General features: G+C 42.6%; 1 protein-coding gene across 4 annotated transcripts in view; it reads left to right on the top strand.

Moving 5' to 3' along the window:
* LOC125461103 (sortilin-like) overlaps nucleotides 1–20,584 on the top strand; it is a 100,110-nt gene that overhangs the window by 41,110 nt on the left and 38,416 nt on the right. For all 4 annotated transcript variants that reach the window (XM_059652326.1, XM_059652325.1, XM_059652327.1 and 1 more), the window contains 6 exons: nucleotides 975–1,051; nucleotides 9,172–9,274; nucleotides 9,369–9,545; nucleotides 9,704–9,777; nucleotides 13,151–13,197; nucleotides 18,930–19,066. In XM_059652326.1, the coding sequence (XP_059508309.1) occupies nucleotides 975–1,051; nucleotides 9,172–9,274; nucleotides 9,369–9,545; nucleotides 9,704–9,777; nucleotides 13,151–13,197; nucleotides 18,930–19,066 (615 nt within the window). The remainder of the gene's footprint in view (nucleotides 1–974; nucleotides 1,052–9,171; nucleotides 9,275–9,368; nucleotides 9,546–9,703; nucleotides 9,778–13,150; nucleotides 13,198–18,929; nucleotides 19,067–20,584) is intronic.

Genomic DNA, 20,584 nt, shown 5'->3' with positions numbered 1-20,584 from the left:
TGGACACAAGGACAAGAAGGAAGCTACGGTCATACTAGCACGTGCACGCACAGACGCATAGACACGGCGAATGAGCAGGACCGATTTATAATCAGCAGGAGCTTTGACTCATTTCCATCGCCGTGGGGTGTGCCAGACCAGTGCCTCATTGCAGCATGCAATTTTGGGAGGATGGTTCCTCAAACATTGAGCCATGGAGATTTCCAGCACTTAAGCGCATGTTCTGCCCATTGTCTCTGCTCTTTTATCTATTTCAGAATTAGTGCCACTGCCCCTGTCTCTGCTCTGAGCCCCTCTTCTTCCTCTAGAGTATGTGAAATGCTGAAAAAAGCAATGATCTTTCAAACAATTACAGTATATAAAGTTGGAGAGACAGTAGGATCATTGGACTGTGAAAGCAACATGTCTTTGCATATAGCAGGTTTTCATATAAGTCCCTCTGAGATTTTCATAAATTAAGTTCTCATTTTGATCATCTTGCTTGGAGGAAATGAGAACCTGTTCCCTGAATAGTAGATAATAAAATGTGAGGCTGGATGAACACAGCAGGCCCAGCAGCATCTCAGGAGCACAAAAGCTGACGTTTCGGGCCTAGACCCTTCATCAGAGTCTGATGAAGGGTCTCGGCCCGAAACGTCAGCTTTTGTGCTCCTGAGATGCTGCTGGGCCTGCTATGTGCATCCAGCCTCACATTTTATTATCTTGGATTCTCCAGCATCTGCAGTTCCCATTATCCCTGAATAGTAGATCTTTTTGTGACAGTTAATCCTTTTAAATAAACATTCCCTTAATTTTTATGATTATGTTTCTTACAGTGAGGGTGCATACTCCCTCATACAGAGAGAGAAAGAATGTGCTTGCTGCATTGCTCCCTCTCCCCTCTCTTCTAGTAAACTTAAACATAACCACTATTTGTTATGTATGATTTTTCCACTATTTTGTACTTTAGCACTAAAATGAACTTTTTTTTTCAGATCATTCTTGCTTTGACTACTTTCAATTTGCCAGTCGCTTGGTTGTTTTTTGGTGGATCCTCAAGATTGTACAGAAGGTAAGCAATGCCACTGATGTGTTTGTATCCGGCAGTTCTGATGTAGAGCTGCACAGAGTGAGTCCAATCACATTTGCAACAGAAAAGGGGACTGATCATACTCTTCTGAAGACATGTGTAATTGGTGAAAGCTGAGTTGCAGGAGATGAGACCTTGACAACATTTTGTCTTGTAATTTGGCTGCCCTGGAAATTTATTGCCCATCCCTGGTGTCCCTTGGAGTTGGTGGTGCAACTGCTTCGTCAAGCTGTTATAGCCAGTGTGCTGAAGGTACTCCCACAATGCTGTTAGGTAAGAAGATGCAGGAGTTTAATCCATTGACTATGGATGAATGGCATAACATATCCAAGCGTGACTTCAAAAGCAAATTGGAGGTCAAGGCATTTCTAAGCACTAGCTACTTCAATACATCGGGAAGATTTCTGATTAGTGAGATGCTGTTACTCAGAGCTTGAGCAAAACTCTATATGAGAGAGATCTTTTTCCTCTATTAATAATAAGTGCATGGTGATTAACGTGCCTGTGTAAGTGATAGACACAGGTCTAAAATCATTTCTTGAACCTTGTCATGGGGTTGTAAGGAATACAAAACATGATTAACCCATGCCCAGAGAATGTAACTTAAAATGAGACCGTGCCTGTTAATGGTATGGTAGATTGTGGCTGAGCCCGATCTTGGTGTTTGTGCAGGAATTGAGTTATACCTGAGAAGCCAAGAATAAGAAGTACAACATAAGAGAATCTCATTTTCAAGATTTCTGGACAATATACTGAGTGCTTGCTTATTTATGAAAAGAGTCAGAGGCCGTCTAGTGTTTAAAAGGCAGTGGGACCAAATGGCTGTGGAGGTTTGTGCTGGAAGTTGAGCCCTGAGGACCTGAATGCTGCGTTGCACATGGTTTCCTCATGCATGGTGCCACCCAAGTTTCGGTGGGGTGTTGTAGGCTGTGTGCTGCTCAGTGGTACCATCCAAGGTTGTCTGCTGCCTCTGGTACTGAAAGTTCAGCATCCTTTGAACAGCCCAGGGCAGCCAGAAGATGGGCACTAAGGCAATGAAGGGTGATTAGCTGACTTTGGTATGAAATATTGAATTGTTTGATTCAGAAATTTAGTTTATAATGTTGTAATCATACACATGCTTTGGTTTGGGAAAACGTTGGAAAGTAAGGAGCTGAATAGTTGATGAATGAGGGACTACAATTGTGTTCACTGGAATCGAAGTCAGAGATATTCTTTGTAGACAACACAACTTACAAAAGGCCAGAGTTGGTTGAACTTTTCTTCCTCCTCCTCATGCTCTGACTATTCAACTACTTGCTGTGTAGCTGATGGAAAAGGCTGCCTCCTCATGGTGAGGTAGTGCAGCCCATGATGAATCTTGATGCCTACTTTCAGTGCTACAGGGCCCTTCCAAGCAGTGGAGGTATTAGAACATAGAACATAGAACATAGAACAGTACAGCACAGAACAGGCCCTTCAGCCCACAATGTTGTGCCGACCATTGATCCTCATGTATGCACCCTCAAATTTCTGTGACCATATACATGTCCAGCAGTCTCTTAAATGACCCCAATGACCTTGCTTCCACAACTGTTGCTGGCAACGCATTCCATGCTCCCACAACTCTCTGCGTAAAGAACCTGCCTCTGACATCCCCTCTATACTTTCCTCCAAACAGCTTAAAACTATGACCCCTCGTGCTAGCCATTTCTGCCCTGGGAAATAGTCTCTGGCTATCAACTCTATCTATGCCTCTCATTATCTTGTATACCTCAATTAGGTCCCCTCTCCTCCTCCTTTTCTCCAATGAAAAGAGACCGAGCTCAGTCAACCTCTCTTCATAAGATAAGCCCTCCAGTCCAGGCAGCATCCTGGTAAACCTCCTCTGAACCCTCTCCAAAGCATCCACATCTTTCCTATAATAGGGCGCCCAGAACTGGACGCAGTATTCCAAGTGCGGTCTAACCAAAGTTTTATAGAGCTGCAACAAGATCTCACGACTCTTAAACTCAATCCCCCCGTTAATGAAAGCCAAAACACCATATGCTTTCTTAACAACCCTGTCCACTTGGGTGGCCATTTTAAGGGATCTATGTATCTGCACACCAAGATCCCTCTGTTCCTCCACGCTGCCAAGAATCCTATCCTTAATCCTGTACTCAGCTTTCAAATTCGACCTTCCAAAATGCATCACCTCGCATTTATCCAGGTTGAACTCCATCTGCCACCTCTCAGCCCATCTCTGCATCCTGTCAATGTCCCGCTGCAGCCTACAACAGCCCTCTACACTGTCAACGACACCTCCGACCTTTGTGTCGTCTGCAAACTTGCTGACCCATCCTTCAATCCCCTCGTCCAAGTCATTAATAAAAATTACAAACAGTAGAGGCCCAAGGACAGAGCCCTGTGGAACTCCACTCACCACTGACTTCCAGGCAGAATATTTTCCTTCTACTACCACTCGCTGTCTTCTGTTGGCCAGCCAATTCTGTATCCAAGCAGCTAAGTTCCCCTGTATCCCATTCCTCCTGACCTTCTGAATGAGCCTACCATGGGGAACCTTATCAAATGCCTTACTGAAGTCCATATACACCACATCCACAGCTCGACCCTCATCAACTTTTCTAGTCACATCCTCAAAAAACTCAATAAGGTTTGTAAGGCATGACCTACCCCTCACAAAGCCTATCGACCCCCCAAACTCCTGCTTACTAATATCTGGGGGCTAGAGGCAAAATTTGGAGAGCCGACTCAAAGATGAGTCAAGAAACAGTGTCAGGCTCATGGAAACACCTTACAAACAATGATACACATCAGCACCACTGTCCTTAGTGAAGGCCTGTCCCGGCAGATGTGGCAGCACAGTGCTATTCCGACCAGATTATTTGACCTGGGAGTACTCAACATTGACTCCGACGCCTGGAAGTCTCATGGCTCCTGCTGATTACGATGTACCATCCTCCCGCTGTTGATAAATTGGCAGCAGTATTATCGCTAGATTATTGATTCAGAGACCGAGATAACATTCTGGGGACCTGGGTTCAAATCCTGCCATGGCAGATGGTGAAAATTGAATCAAATAATGATCTGAAATTAAGAGATCAATGATGACCATGAAACCATTGCCAATTATCAGGAAAGACCCATCTGGTTCGCTTATGTCGTTTCGGGAAATGTGCCATCCTTACCTGGTCTGGATGACATGTGACTCCAAACACATAGCGATGTGGTTGACTCTTAACTGCCCTCCAGGTAATAAATGCTGGTCCAGCCAGTGATTTCCACATCCCAAGAGTGAATTTTAATAAACAAAAAACTCCTCCATGTTGAACAGCTCTCGGAGGAAGCACAGAGTGTGAATAGCACTAAATGCACTCAATGTCCACCTTCAGGAGTAGTTTGCAGGAGGATTACCAATCAGGCTGGTCGGGTCCTAAAGGACAAAGCTGCTTGGCTGGGACTGCAGCAGGTGGTGAGGCACCAAACGGGGAAAACATAGCTGATCCCATCATCACCAATTTCCCAGCTGCAGAGGCATCTGTCCATGACAGGACTGAATACAGCGACCACCGCACAGTCCTGAGGAAACAAAGCCTCATCTTAAACTTGAGAATACCCCCCATTGCGTTGGGTGGCACAAACTTCGGCTGAAAGGAACAGACTTGGAACCAAAACCAGATATCTATGAGGCTTTGTGAGAGACTACAACAGTAGCAGACCTTCTCCAGCACAAATCTGTAACCTCATGGCCCAGCATACCCAAGAGTCAGCCATTGACCCAGAAGACAAACACTGGTTGAATGGAATAGTATCGGAGGGCATGCCAAGAACAGCACAAGGCATACTTAAAAATAAGGTGCCAACCTGGTAAAACAACCAAACAGGACTACCTGCATGCCAAATAGCATAAGCAGCAAGAGTTAGAGCGAAGCCACCCCATAACCAATAGATGAGATGTAAGCTCTGCAGTTCTGCCACACCCAGTCGTGAATGGTGATGAACAATTAAACAACTCACTGGAGGAAGCATGCCAAAAATCCCCATCCTTACTGACAGAGGAGCCCAACCTATCCATGCAAAAGATAAAAGAGTGCAGCAATCTTCAGCCAAAAGTGCCAACTGGATGATCCATCTCAGCCTTCTCCAGAGGTCCCCAACATCAGAGATGTGAGTTTTCATCCAACTTGATTCATTTCAAATAATATTAACAAATGGATGAATTGTGCAAAGGTTATGGGCCGTGACAACACTGGCAATAGTACCGACGACTAGTACTCTAGAGCTTGCTAGCCGCCAAGCCAAACTGTTTCAGTCCTGCTACAGCGCTGGTATCTACCGCCAATTTGGAAAACTGCCCAGGTCTGTTCAGCACAAAAACACAGCAAATCCAATCCGACCAATTTCCCCTCAAGTAGTCTACTCTCTATCGTCAGTAAAGTGATGGAAGGTGTTGTCAACAGCACTATTCAGCAGCACTTACTCAGCAGTAACCTGCTCAGTGATACCTAGTTTGGGCCACGGCGGGCACTCAGTTCCTGATCTTATTACAGACTTGATCCACAAATTCACAAGCAGCTGAATCCCTGGGGTGAGGTGAGGGTAAACAGCAGAGCCCTGCACAAAGACCACTTATTTCCACTTCAGTGACGATGACCCAACAACAACACCTTAGTTTCAGCTCATTTGCCGAACCTCTCAACTATTCCTGTGTTACCTCTAGACTTAACTATCCAAACTCACTGCCAGTCGGCCTCCCACATTCAACGTCCCTGAAACCTCAAGAATACCTAAAATTCTGCTGCACACAAGTTCATTTGCACCAAGACCTGTTCACCCATCACTGCTGTGCTCCCTGACCCACAAAGACTTCTATTTATCAGCAACAATTTGAAATTCTCACTCTTGGTTTAATTCCTGGCTGTGACCACACCACACAACCTTCAAGACTTCGAGAACTCATTTAGTTTCAGACTCCGACAGTGTGTTTAATCATTGCTTCACTACTGGAGGCTGTTTCTACAGTTGCCAGGCAACATGGTCTGGAATTTCCATGGTAAACCTCTTAGGTTTGCTTTCCTTCTTTAGGATAGTCAGGAAAACCTGCAAATTTGGTAACTTTTTGGTCACCTGACCTAATATGGCCTTACGCCAAAAGTTTCTTGATAATATTTTTGTGAAATTATAAAACATGATAAAAATGCAAATTGTTTGTTGATTTGGACATACACCATTAGCTCTTCAGTATCGCCAGATGAATGATCTGTAACTTCTCAAATGGCCGCATTGTGGGAGCACCTTGTTTCAGCTCACCTAGGTAGTCTGTTCAATCACAATTCCAGTAGGCAAACAACTCACAAACATATGGGTTCAAGACTGGAGTGATGTCAGCCATTATTCCTTATCACCCAGTATCTTCACTTAGGTTCATCACTTGCTAGCATATCTTCAGCCTGGGAGGAGCCACACTTAAATTTAGTAGTCACAGTTCCCTTCACAGCCATTGGTAGTGTGGTCTGTGCACTGCTCTGAGGTTATAGTCATGGTACGTGGCAGATTTCAGAAAGGACCATCTTAATGAAGTGTAAAAATTGTTCCTCGCTCGGGCCGGTGTAACAGAATTACCTCTTGGATACAGTGAACAGCTACAGCTACCTGTTGAGCACCCACCCCCTGCTGCTCCTCTTCCTCACCATCATCTCTGTGTATTCTGTTGTTATGCTGTATTTTGTGGAGGAATGGCCGAATCATGCAGGCTTGTCTGAGAGTAACTTAATTGTTCAGAAACCTTGAAACGTTGAAGTGTGAAACCTTCACACCAAGTCACACCACTCCTTGTGGCTGTTTGCAAATTAACCCAAATGCAAGGCAGCAAATACTTGTAGAATTGAAGCAACAACCAGAAGAAATCAACTAGCAACTAACCTGGTGATCTCTTTAAATAGCATACTTGAAAAGGGTCCTGTCCTGCTGCTGACAGTCATGTGAGATTAAGAGATAGCATTAGCTGTAATGAAGAGTTTGGACATGTTAGTGCTGGAGTCAAATAAAGAGTTGCACACTATATCTTGGTGATGCCAACTAACAAGTTTCCTTTGTCAGTGACTCCTCATCAGTGCTGATGTTCTGATGACAGCTCATCAGGCTGAAACATTAACTCTGGTTCTGCCCAGAAATGGGGCCAGATCTGCTGGATACTTCCAACACTTCCTGTTTTTAATCCCGATCAGTGTTTGGTCTGATAGGAGCTTATTATCTCACATCAGTTGCTCATTTTTGACATAACAACCTAGGCAGGGTGAGTTGCTTGTGGCATAATATTGGGAGAAGGCAAGGTCAGTGCACCAGTGAGCATAACCTGTAACAACTCCCTAATAATGACTGCCAAGCTTTCTCAGTTGTAAATTTAACAAATAGTCAGACGCTACACAGGGAGGAACACGTCATTTACCCAACAGATGGTAGCATCAAGTAATACTAATATCCTACTCTTGCCCATAGCCTGAGAGTCTGATAACCATACTGTGACAGTGTGGAAAGCACAATGTGGTTCTGGTATCCTCTTCCTGCCCTCCCACCATGCATGAAACTTGCATGAAAGGAAACCCAGACAGTGTATATGATGTGCAGCATATGTACCTCTTGTTCCACTTCAAAATAGGTGAAAGCCTCTCCACCCACCGATCTGGAACTCAAGCAACAACAAGAAACCTTCTGTCCTCAGAGTATTGCCTGCCATTAGCGAATAAAATTCAGCTTTGTGGTGGCACAAAATAGGAAATTTTGGATGCACCATTCATAATCAGTGAAAAGGAACCTCAAATAGGATGTGTGAGGAGGACAGACTTACTGTGCTTTGTTTTGCCTCTCTGTCAAAGCTGCATTTTATTCACGTTGTTCTTTTAATTATCCATGACAGTTAAACATCAAAGACATTTGACTGAGTAGTTGTTTTCTATGTGACTTGGACATAAGACAGTTGGAACGCACACCATTCTAGCTGTTAGTTAGCCAGTGAAATTCATTAGACTTTCTTTCTTTAAAACTTGGGCCCTATGAATAGTTTAATGAAGGACCTGGACCTGTTGAAGAATGTCTGTACAACATGTGTTACTGATGATTGGGGCAGGACTAACACCTACCTCGTTCAAGACAAGCATAATTAACTTTCCTGACCTTATATTTTCTGCAGTCTCCTGCTCTCACTTGTTTCTGTATGTTGTTCCAACTGCATTTCTCTTCTCTCCTCTCCTCTCCTCGCCTCTCCTAAATATTTCCAAATTTTTTTTATTATGAGGTGGAGTGAGCTGTCCAGATGCTCACTCATCCTGCCCTGGTAGCTGGCTTGGAATATGTAGTTGAGGTTAGAGGTTAATTTTTGATGGTTCTTAGGTTCAACTAATCATGCTGAGCCTGTCTTGAGCAACAGGCAGGACTTGATCCAGAGGCTGCATATTATAAATAAAAATGAAAGCTCTTAAAATAAATTACACAATAACCAAATTACAACTGCATCATTTTTTTTAGACAGGGAGTGCTAAGAGTAGGAATATATTGTATCGTTCTGATTTTCAGTTTCATTGCACGCAATGGTGGAAAATAAAAGCTGCTGAATTCAAAATTGTGGCAATAGCTTCGACGTTCTTGACACATTTGTGTAAAAATCATTTAACTTTCAGCAGTAACACTAATGTGGCTTTCCTACATTTGATAGACTAAGTACAGTGAAAATATTTATATGTTCATTCTTACTAATTTTCAAACCATTGAAGACATTAAATGCAACTGGTTTACTTCCCACTCCTTCATTTGTATTTGCTTTGTCCATTTTTTTTCTTGCTACACTCAGTTACAATTTCATACTTCATTAAATATCTACCTCTGTTTCAGTTCCTGTTCTTGTTGTTTATGCATATGTTTATCCTGCTTTATACCTCGGGCTTTAAATCCTTCCATCTGTTATTCACTTCAGAGAATGGAATTTATGTTAATTGTAATTCAGTGCTGCGCCTCCTCTTCTCTCTGCTATCCCTGCTGTTGAAGGACCTGGGAGAGGATTGTTTTTCTTTTATTCATTTGTATTTAGCTGAAGATGCAGATAAGTGATGTCCTTTAAATTACAGTGTGGATTATGGGAAAACGTTTAATGATGTTTCAAATCTTGTCAACAACTATTATATACGAAAGGAATTTGGAATTAATGTAGGACCAGAGCATTCCAAGAAGGTGAGAATTTTCAAAAGAATTGAATCAAGAAATTTCCTTTCTCAACAAAATGGGAAAGCCCTATTCATTGTGCTTCTCTATCTTGAACGAAAAGGTAATTCTGACTGCTGAACTGAAATACTTCAGACATGCTGGAAATAAAGGTGGTGTAATAATTCGATCGTCTGATTCTGGTGAAACATTTGAATCTGTCCAACTACCCTTCCACCCGAACCAGCCAATGCACTATCATTCCTCCAACTCAGATCTTCTGCTGGCCCACAGTACTGATGTGAGTAATGCTAAGGCAAAATCAGTTACCTTTTTTTAATTTACATTTTCTCTGATTGCAACCAATTATCTGTAAGAAGTCAGAAGTCTGCTAGACAGCTTTTAGTGTCTTTGTTTGATGGAAGCTGTTACATTGACATTTGTTTTCTTTTATTGCAGCACACACTGTTTCTTTCTCAGGACTTTGGTAAAAGTTGGTCAACGATCCATAAATTTGTCTATGCATTCGCATGGTATGTTAACATTTTTTTTGAAAGGTGTTTGCAATGGCTCTTATGTAAGAAATGTTAAGGAAAACCTGTTTTGTCCCAACAAAGTTTAGGAAAACTGCACAGTGGTTTGAAGCATTTTTCCATTATTCTGTCTTAAATGAGTGTTCTCATGCAAGTGAATTTCAGTGTTCTCAATTAGATTCTCCCCTGGATACTCTCCCTTTCAATAATGTATCTTCTCATCTCGTTTAAAGATGCTATGATTGTACCAAATAGATGGTCAGGAAAGGATCACCTGGTCCATCAAGCCAGCCGGACCTATGATAGCTGTATCATCATGAAAGGGCTCCTTTCCTTCAGCAGCAATTTTGTGTCATGGGGCTGTTGGTAATTGTGTGTATGTGTCTGCCTGTCTGTCTCTCTCTCTCACTCTCTCACACGCACATGTACACGTGCATGCACGCTCACTAGTGAGTATGCCACTCTGGACCACTCCTGCCACAGTTGTCTGAAGCTCGCTCTAAATCAGTTCAAACTTGTAAGAAACTTACAAGATAATGTATGGTTTAGAAGGGGTGGACGCTAGGAAGTTGTCTCCGTTAGGCGGGGAGACTAGGACCCGTGGGCACAGCCTTAAAATTAGAGGGGATAAATTTAAAACTGAAATGAGACGGCATTTCTTCAGCCAGAGAGTGGTGGGCTTGTGGAATTCATTGCCGCAGAATGCACTGGAGGCCGGGACGTTGTATGCCTTCAAGGCAGAGATCGACAAATTCTTGATCTCAAAAGGAATCAAGGGCTACGGGGAGAGTGCAGGGAAGTGGTGTTGAAATGCCCATCAGCCATGATTTAAATGGCGAAGTGGACTTGATGGGCCAAATGGCCTTACTTCCACTCCTATGTCTTATGGTCTTATGGTCTAACTATTATGTTTACATAAAAGCACATGTTAATCATTGAGCTTTCAAGGTAATTCCATGATTCAGTTACAATATGGCTGACATGCACCAGCCCCTCATTTACCTGTTTTTACTGCTTCCCCTGAGATTTTCTTTACCTTTAAATTTAAAAGAAAATCAACCATTATCTGTGAAAGATGTTCCAATGTTTCATGTAAAATGAATTATTTTGATCAACAGCGCCCATTATTAGAGAGAGGGGGAGGTGCACCGAAGATGGCTAGAGGAGAAGATATGTGGGGAGGAGAGCATAGGTGGGGAGGTAGGGAGGGGATAGGTCAGTCTGGGGAGGATGGACAGGTCAAGGGGGCAGGATGAGGTTAGTAGTTAGGAAATGGAGATACGGTTTGAGTTGGGAGGAGGGGATAGGTGAGAGGAAGAACAGGTTAGGGAGGTGGGGATGAGCTGGGCTGGTTTTGGGATGCAGTGGGGGGGAGGGGAGATTCCGCACCTACACTGGCCCTAAACCCCACCTCTTTCTCTGTTACATTGATGACTGTATTGGTGCTGCCTCGTGCTCCCAAGAGGAGTTCGAACAGTTCATCCACTTCGCCAACTCCTTCCACCTCAACCTCAAGTTCACCTGGATCATCTCCAACACATCCCTCACCTTCCTGCACCTCTCTGTCTCTATCCAGGCAACCACCTAGAAACCGGTATCCATTTCAAGCCCACCGACTCCCACAGCCACCTAGAATACACCTCCTCCCACCCACCCTCCTGCAAAAATTCCATCCCCTATTCCCGATTCTTTTGCCTCTGCCGCATCTGCTCCCAGGATGAGGCATTCCACTCCCATACATCCCAGATGTCCTCGTTCTCCAAGGGCCACAACTCCACCCCCCCCCCCCTCCCCGCAGTGGTCGAGAACACCCTCGACCGTGTCTCCCACATTTCCCACAACTCATCCCTCATACCCTGACCCCGCAATAACCACCAAAAGAGAATCCCCCTCGTTCTCGCATACCACCCCACCAACCTCCGGATGCAGCGCATCATCCTCCGACGCTTCCACCATCTCCAATCCGACCCTTCCATCATCTCCAATCTGACCCCACCACCAAAGACATTTTTCCATCCCCACCCTTGTCTGCCTTCCGGAGAGACCACTCCCTCCGGGACTCCCTTGTCCGCTCCACGCTCCCCTCCGACCCCACCACACCCGGCACTTTCCCCTGCAACCGCAGGAAGTGCTACACCTGTCCCCACACTTCCTCCCTCGCCCCCATCCCAGGCCCCAAGATGACTTTCCACATCAAGCAGATGTTCACCTGCACATCTGCCAATGTGGTATTCTGCATCCGCTGTACCCATTGTGGCTGCCTCTACATCGGGGAAACCAAACGGAGGCTTGGGGACCGCTTTGCAGAACACCTCCGCTCGGTTCGCAATAAATAACTGCATCTCCCAGTGGCGAACCATTTTAACTCCCCCTCCCATTCCTCAGATGACATGTCCATCCTGGGCCTCCTGCAGTGCCACAACGATGCCACCTGAAGGTTGCAGGAACAGCAACTCATATTCCGCTTGGGAACCCTGCAGCCCAATGGTATCAATGTGGATTTCACAAGGTTCACAATCTCCCCTCCCCCCACTGCATCCCAAAACCAGCCCAGCTCGTCCCCGCCTCCCTAACCTGTTCTTCCTCTCACCCATCCCCTCCTCCCACCTCAAGCCGCACCTCCATTTCCTACCCACTAAACTCATCCCGCCCCCTCACCTGTCCATCCTCCAACTGACCTATCCCCTCCCTACCTCCCCACCTATACTCTCCTCTCCACCTATCTTCTCTTCCATCCATCTTCAGTCCGCCTCCCCCTCTCTCCCTATTTATTTCAGAATCCTCTCCCCATCCCCCTTTTCTGATGAAGGGTCTAGGGCCGAAATGTCAGCTTTTGTGCTCCTAAGATGCTGCTTGGCCTGCTGTGTTCATCCAGCTCCACACTTTGTTATCTTGGATTCTCCAGCATCTGCAGCTCCCATTATCTCTGAGCAGAATCTTCTGAGCGGATTGTTAGTTGTGAATTGACCTGGAGTCTCTTTGATGAGATGGAAGCCCTTGATAAAACTGTTTTTTTTAATTTGAGACTATTTTCTGCCTGACCAATGCTCTCCAACTACAAAGAAGAGCTATGTAGTTGCAAGAATGTTGAGTTAGCACAGTGCGAAGGAGGTTTGTGCTCCACTGAGTACCCTTTTCAATTTGCTGTTTTGTTTTCATCTGAACTGTACGAACAGCTTGTGTTGACATCTGACACTAGTCACTGAGTTATTTTGTATCAAAGCAGTAAGAGAATGATTCTTAAAAACAGAGACTTGCAGAGATAACATGATATTTTATATAGTCTTTGCAGTGGAACAGTCTGTCACATGGTGAAATTATGCAGTGTTACATTGGTCTGGTAATTGTATATTGTGTGTTATTTGTTTCTTAGGGGACCTGGAAACACCATATTCTTCACAACACATCCTGATGGCATTTGTAAGTTAAAATCCAAGTCAGTTTTTAACTTGATAACTCTGTCATTGTCTCAATTCTCTCACTCTTTATCCCACCGATTATGTCTCTCTCTCTCTTGACTCAGATTGCTTCCTTGTGGGTAGACATCCTCTTTTCCTTTTCACTTTGCAAATATGTTTTGTCTATCTCTGTCTCTCTTTCTCACCAACCCCTCTTCCCCACAGTCCCTTTCTCTCTCCCTGTGAGAATGTCCTTTTCCCTGTGTTTCTGTCTTTATCCCTACACAAAAAGATTTGTATTGATGGTTCAGATGTAACTGCGATGATTGGATATGTGTTACTGTTCTTTCAGTACATTCCTGCCAGGTTTCTTTGGAAAATTGGTGGACGCTATATTCATCGCTACCTGTGATCAAGCCCTTGTCAGTGGCCTGACAGTACCATAGCTGTATATGTATAGAATGTTACTCTTAGTACCCTGTTTGAACTCGTCCATGGCGGCACGGTGGCTCAGTGGTTAGCACTGCAGTCTCACAGCGCCAGGGACCAGGGTTCAATTCCAGCCTCGGGTAACTATCTGTGTGGAGTTTGCACATTCTCCCCGTGTCTGCGTGGGTTTCCTCCAGATGCTCCGGTTTTCTCCCACAGTCCAAAGATGTGCAGGCTAGGTGGATCGGCCATGCTAAATAGCCCGTAGTGTTCAGGGATGTGTGGGTTATAGGGGGATGGGCTTGGGTGGGATGCTTCAAGGGGCGGTGTGGATTTGTTGGGCCGAAGGGCCTGTTTCCACAATGTAGGGAATCTAATCTGAGTTCCACAGTTTAACTGCTCCCCCACCCCTCAACAGGCTGGGGCCAAAAAAAGGGAAATTTAAGCCAGATTTCCCACACTTCTGTGATTCCATCTTTGAGTGGCAAGCATTGAAAACAGGATTGATCTTTGTCTGATGCCCTTGGCAGTCAAATAGTTGCTGATACATAAGCAAGGCGAAAGTTGTCTTGGCACAAAATATGCAAAAGCAAATCTGCTTGTTTTACTAAATCAGTACTGTATTAAATTGATCATGGTGACTCCTGGTTTACTTTTGCCTTTATTGCATTACTCTTTTCGATTAACTTCGCTCCCTTTATTTTATCATGTCTTGAATTGCACTTGTACCGTCGCAAGTAGATGATTATAAATACCTTTAGAATTTTACTTTAGCAAAAGTCAGCACAAGAAAGGCAAAACTCGTAATAAAAGGTGTTGAGGTAGTTTTGTAGGAGCAAATTATTGCAGATGCTGGAAGCTGTACTGAAAACAACAAAGGCAGAACGCTGATGAAGAGTTATCTGGACTCAGTGGTAGCTTGGTCTCTCCCCATGGATGCTGCCTGACCAGCTGTGATCTCCAGCATTTGTTTTCACTTGAGGTGGTTTTGCTGTGGTAAATGGATCCAATTAGCACAAAGCTGGAAATGCTGTACATTCTGATAAATAATCTAAATCTCCTTTCAGTGGCACTGAATTCAATGTAGGATGATTTTATCCACATTTTCTATTTTGATAAGTTGAAATGAGACAATTGGCCAACACCAGTGAATATGACATTTCTTGCCAGTTTTGGTGAAGGATCAAAAATGAAGTGCAAAACCAGTGCAACAATGATAAGTTTCTAAAGCAGAGCTGTTTGCTCAAGCCGAAACATAAAGATGCCTTTTTTTTAACAGTATATTCTCTTGTGCGCATATGAAACCTTGATCATTGATTATGCATGCGGTCAACACAGCTTCCAAGACTTCATGACGTAGGTTTAAAGCATTTCTACTTATCAGTGAGAGGGCACTAATGATGAAACTTGATGGCGCATTACCGTGAAGAAGCCAGGAAGCATTTATATTTAAATAAATACTAAAGTTGCGTTGAGCACAACATCAGCAAATCTGGATAAAGGCAACATTATCCTTCATGATTAGAACTCTCTTGTAAGTGTGAAATGTACACCTTATTTCTATTAACTCTTGTCCTTTTACAGTTGAGACAGTATGTTAACACAATCACAAGTCAAGTCTGTAAAGATTAGTTTGCAAATTTGTGAAAACATATGAGAAGCATTCTGAATGCAAAGAATCTTGGGGCTACTGGCATTCTGAGATAGGAGGCAGACCCTGAAGGAGCCATGTGCATGAAGACCAAGACCTAGGGAGGAGCCAGGAGGATGGGACCTCGCCCAGAGAACTTTTTGGTGTTTATGGTGGGTGCAAGTTCTGCATGCCCCAAATATAGCCCATGACTCCTGAGGACAGGGAGGTGAGGAGGGAGCAGGAAATGATCATGATGGAAACTCTTTCGGTTCTAGCTTCCATTCTGGTCAATGATCTGCATGCTGGAAAAAAAATCCCTTGTAAAGTTAGTTTATGGGAGTATGTGGGGACCCACCTCCTGGTTCTTGGCTTGCTACATTCCTCAATAAGAGCCTCCTTAAGAAAGGATATTTCCTGGGCAGTGTAGGCTGGTCTCTGAGCAACTTACGATGGCTGCTTTTTCTTCACTTTTACTTTCCTGAATTGGTGCCCGGTGTTCCCATATTGACACTAGTGCCAGTCAAGCATGAATCTCCTCTGACATAAAATATTCTAACTGGTTTGGGATTGGAGGTCAGCCATGAGAGTTCTACCACACTCGAGGTGGTGGAATTAATTCAATGATTTTCAGCACCCCCCCCGCCCCCCCCGCCCACACTATTCCATTAAATTATTTGGTGCTTTTCTACAGATGTCCTCCTACATTTGCTGTGTTTCAGTTGGAGTTAATGAAAAATTGTGAGTTGTGTTCTGACAGATGGATCTCCTTCCTTTGTGTTGATTATCTGTTGAATTCATCCCTGAAAGAATTCAGGTGTCAGAGAAATTTGCAAAGTCTGTGACATTTTAGATGCTATAATGAAATCCAACAATGGCAAGCCAGGAATTGTGCCCTACTCTGTTGGTGGTGGCATAATAATAATATCAGTGAACTAAAATCCAGTTGCCCAGACTAATGTTCTGAGCCTATGGGCTTAAAGCCCTTCAAGGCAGCTGGTGGAATTTGCATTCATTTAATAAAATCTAGTCTTAGTGACCATGAAACTATCATCAATTGAAGTAAAACATTCATTTGGTTCACTAATTTCCTATGCAGAAGAAAATTTGCTGTCTTTATCTGACATGGCCTACATGTGACATCAGATGCAAAACAATGTAGTTAGCTCTTAACTGCTTCCTGAAATGACCTGTTTGGGATGGACAAAGATTGCTGGCCTTCTCATATTTGACAAAAAAATGCAAAAGGAGCAAACAAACAATTTGTCCCCTGCCTGATCCTGTCTGGGCTGCTTTAGGAGGAGACCACCTGAGACAAGGTTTGCTCACTGTTTTTAGAGCCTGTTGATAGTTATTGTGTGCTACCTTGTGAAACATGGTGATATCCAGGTTGGTGTACAATATGATAGCACTCAGATTTGCATTTGCACATTTGCCTTGCTCATTGAACAAGACGCTCACTGCTGCAAATCCGGAAACCAGCCTCTGAGCTGCTCCAAGCACCTATGTTAATCATGAAGGTGTCTTTCACAATAGCTCTGGAACTCTTGCTCAGTTTGACATTCATCTTTGTCTCTCCAACAATGATCTAGAGTGGAGAATCCTTTTGAATCTCAAAGCTCATTTTAGATCCTTGAGACAAAGTGATGCAGAGAGACAATGATAATTAAAGTGTGTCATTGTAATGAACTTCTTGTCTTTAGAATCACAATTGTCTAATAGCACTGAAGTCCAGTACTCACTGAAACCATTGTGAAATTGAAAAATTCTATGTAATGCTTTTCTTTTGGTCTTCTGCATAAATATACGTACATTTGTCTTGAAAATATAAAGTGAAAAATATATGTATGTATTAACTCTGAAATAAAGACATTTGTTTTCTAAATTTCTATCTCCAATTACTTCTTTCCACCCCCGCACCATACTTTGTTTTCCCATCTTCTATGTTTTGATTTTTTGGTTGTTTATTTTCCTGCTAGTTTCTGCTACTTTCTAGAAGTTTATATATGAGTTTGTCACATCTTTTAAATTCTGCAGGTTAGATATTGTGGGTTGACCTGTTTGAAAGAAAATCAAAAATGTATTTTCATCCATTCTGTTAGTAAAATATAGCAAATTTTCAAATTTGTTGAAGACAGTATAGGTTTCAAAGCATTACTCCTTCAAATGCTTGTGTTAGCTGTGTATGTTAACATTCTCTGTAAATCCAGATTTAATTGATTAGGTTTATTATTGCCATATGTACCAAGATGCAGTGAAAATTGTTGTTTTGCATGCTGTTAAGGCAGACAGAACCATACAAAGTGCATCAGGCTGCCCAGATTATTGAAGCTTGGTCCAAGTCTACCTTTAATTTCCTGAATGTAGAATTAACAAATAGTTTACTTGGCAGTGTGTTGTATTTTCTTGCTCATTCAAAAAAAACAAAATATGGGTTAGAAGTTTACTGATTGTACAATTTGAGAAGGTGAATGTGGTGACAACAGAACTGCCCGTGAGTCTAAAACTGAAAAGCTCTTTCTTCTTGCACAAAATGTGATGTGTTCATTAACATAATACAATGGACAAGAATAAGTTGTGAATAAGACCAATCAGAAATAAGAATGGGAGGAAGCCATTCAGTCCTTCCAACTTGCGCTGCCATTCAGTAAGATCATGATGGATTTGCTATCCCTTGTATCTACTTTCCTGCATTTTCCCCATAACCCTTTGATTCCTATACTGGTTAAGACTCTATCTATCTCAGTTTTAAATGTATACAAGGATTCTGCCTCCGAGCGCTCTATAACAAGGAGTTCCAAAGGCTCTCAACTCTTTGAGAAGAAATTTCTACTCATCTCAGCCTTAATTTGGTGTCCCTTTATCATTAATGTATTATTAGACTAATGATATAATAGTAATGAATGATATATTAATTCTGAGCACTCAAAATTGCTAACATTTTGAAGATTGCACATTGTAACTGCAAAGGTGAGATTGTTTGTTTACTTAAATGATTTTTCACTGGCAGAGAAACTAAATGAGTGAAATCCATAATTTCAATCTTACATGAACTTGCAGGCAACAGACTTAATCAGGGGATTATGTGAACTAAGTGGGTCAAGCGAGCAGTTGGATATATTTAAAACATGATTAGGAGGTGTTTTCTGACCATGCATAAGTTATGTTATATGCAACTTGAAAACAATTATTCCTGACTTGTATTTGCACAATTATTTTGTAAAACTGGATTCAATTTTGAATAATTTCCTCATTACAGTGATAATGTTAGTTATTTACCTTCAGTAAAGACCATAAAGATAGAAATTGGCAAAAGTTCATTTGTATTTTTGGAGATGGTGTGGGAACCTTGTGTCATCCTATGCATCTTATAGTTAACAATGTTCATCTGTGAGGATGTTTAGACCTAAGCTAACTGATGTGATTCCTCTGAGTCATGGCTGGGATTCCAGTGACAGGATTAGTTAGAAGTCTCTATCTGAAAATAAAAGAATGCAACTTGGCACTAGCACCACAATTAAGTTTTGAATCCAATGTATTCTGCATTCACTATGCATCCAATTCCTTATGGGGCCAAGCCTATAGATTCATCTTAACTAAGAAAACTTGTGTCACATCAGAACCAAATATACGTGAAATGCTTTCCAAACACCATTCAGTTGTCCAATAATTAAACATCTTATACTACTTTGCAGATGATATAAATGAAAGAGGGGTACTGGACCTGAAGAAGACGACAGATTTTGGAAAAACATCTAGAACACTTCTCACCAAGGTTTACGCATTCGGTTTTGCTGGCCGTTTCCTCTTTGTCTCTGTTGTCAATAACCAGGTAAGAGAGACGCTTGTGTAATAAGCCACTTTTTGTTTTCACTTGATAACTTCTCTTCATATTTTTGTGAAGGTTACTTTTTGCCTTTCAGAGCTTGGGTTTTCAGGCGCTTTTTCATTTGCACTACCTCCTTTATTAGATGATTCTGCCACATAGTACCTTTGTGGACATGAAGTAATTAGGACATGCAGAGAAGCAGAATCAGAGGTATTCATCAACATATATTCTTTTCCTGAGCTTTCCCATGCTGCTCTTCCTTCTTCTCACCCCATTACCTTGCAGTGACCCCGGTCAACCACTGTTGCAAGCTCTCCCTCTCTCAGTATGAGAGTTCAGTAGCAGTTCTTCCTGGGCTTAAGTGATGCGCTACTCTTCAAATTTTCCAGCTTCAATTGACTTTTAAAGAGAGACCCAGACATGGAGGAATTGCCCATTAGAAAATTCAGCTTCCCAGCTAATTTCCCAGAAGTCTGTCTGGTACTGAGTTACAACTTACAATTTACGCTGCTACAGCAATTGTCTGGCCATTGGAATATCTGGATCATTAATTCTGTTTACCTCTCCTCAAATGCTGCCAGACCCACTAAGTATTTCCAGCACTTTGTTTTCATTATTTCTATCTTAGCTGCCAATTGCCTTATTTCTATCGTAATTGCCAATTCCGTAAGTTAAGATTCTGCGATAATATGCTGGTTTAATCAGTCCACAACTGGAATATTGTATATTGTCTAATATTCAAGTTATGAAGAAATCATTCAGTTCATTCAGACATCTTAGTGTGCAGACAAGTATGCTGTGAGGATCATGGCTTTGAGACCAGCCATTTAATCATACCTGCATCAGAGGTAACATAAAAGGGAAAAGATACTTTCTCATTCCAAGTGCTACCAAAATGAATCAGGACAAAAGAGTTTCAATCAACCTATGGAGCAAGAAATCTTGAAATTGACCATTCAACTACAATTGTCAACACTATTTGTAACCTCCACTACAAAAGCGCAATGTTCAACAAGCCACGCTTAGTAAACAATTCAAAGACTGATCCCACATAACCATTCTTTACAAAACTTCACTGTGTTGGACTGGCTTCTTATTTATAACTTGTGCACATTTGTGTCACAATTTAGTCGATAATAATATAACTCTCTTGCTACATCAAGAAAATCTGGTTAAATTAACATATTTTAAAACACAAGTTTGTTTTGGATCTGGGAGAAAGGTATTTACAAGTGAAGGATAACAAAGTGTGGAGCTGGAGGAACACAGCAGGTCAGGCAGCATCAGAGTAACAAGAAAGTTGACATTTCAGGTCGGGACCCTCTAATGCTGCCTGGCCTGCTATGTAAGTTAAGCATCTGCAGTTCTTGCTGTCCCTTTACATGTGAAGGGATCCTTTTAAAACTGACCTTGTTGTACACAAACAAGGGGGCCGGTGAATGACCATGGTGAGCCAGTTCACTCCTCTTCACCCAGGAGTTCAATTGTTATCCTGTGTGGTACTGTCATAAACCAAGGAAC

This window comes from Stegostoma tigrinum, chromosome 18 (genome assembly GCF_030684315.1).
Source record: "Stegostoma tigrinum isolate sSteTig4 chromosome 18, sSteTig4.hap1, whole genome shotgun sequence".
In the NCBI taxonomy this organism is placed as follows: Eukaryota; Metazoa; Chordata; class Chondrichthyes; order Orectolobiformes; family Stegostomatidae; genus Stegostoma; species Stegostoma tigrinum.
The sequence above is the reverse complement of the archived record's forward strand: the minus strand, read 5'-3'. Positions and strand labels throughout refer to the sequence as shown.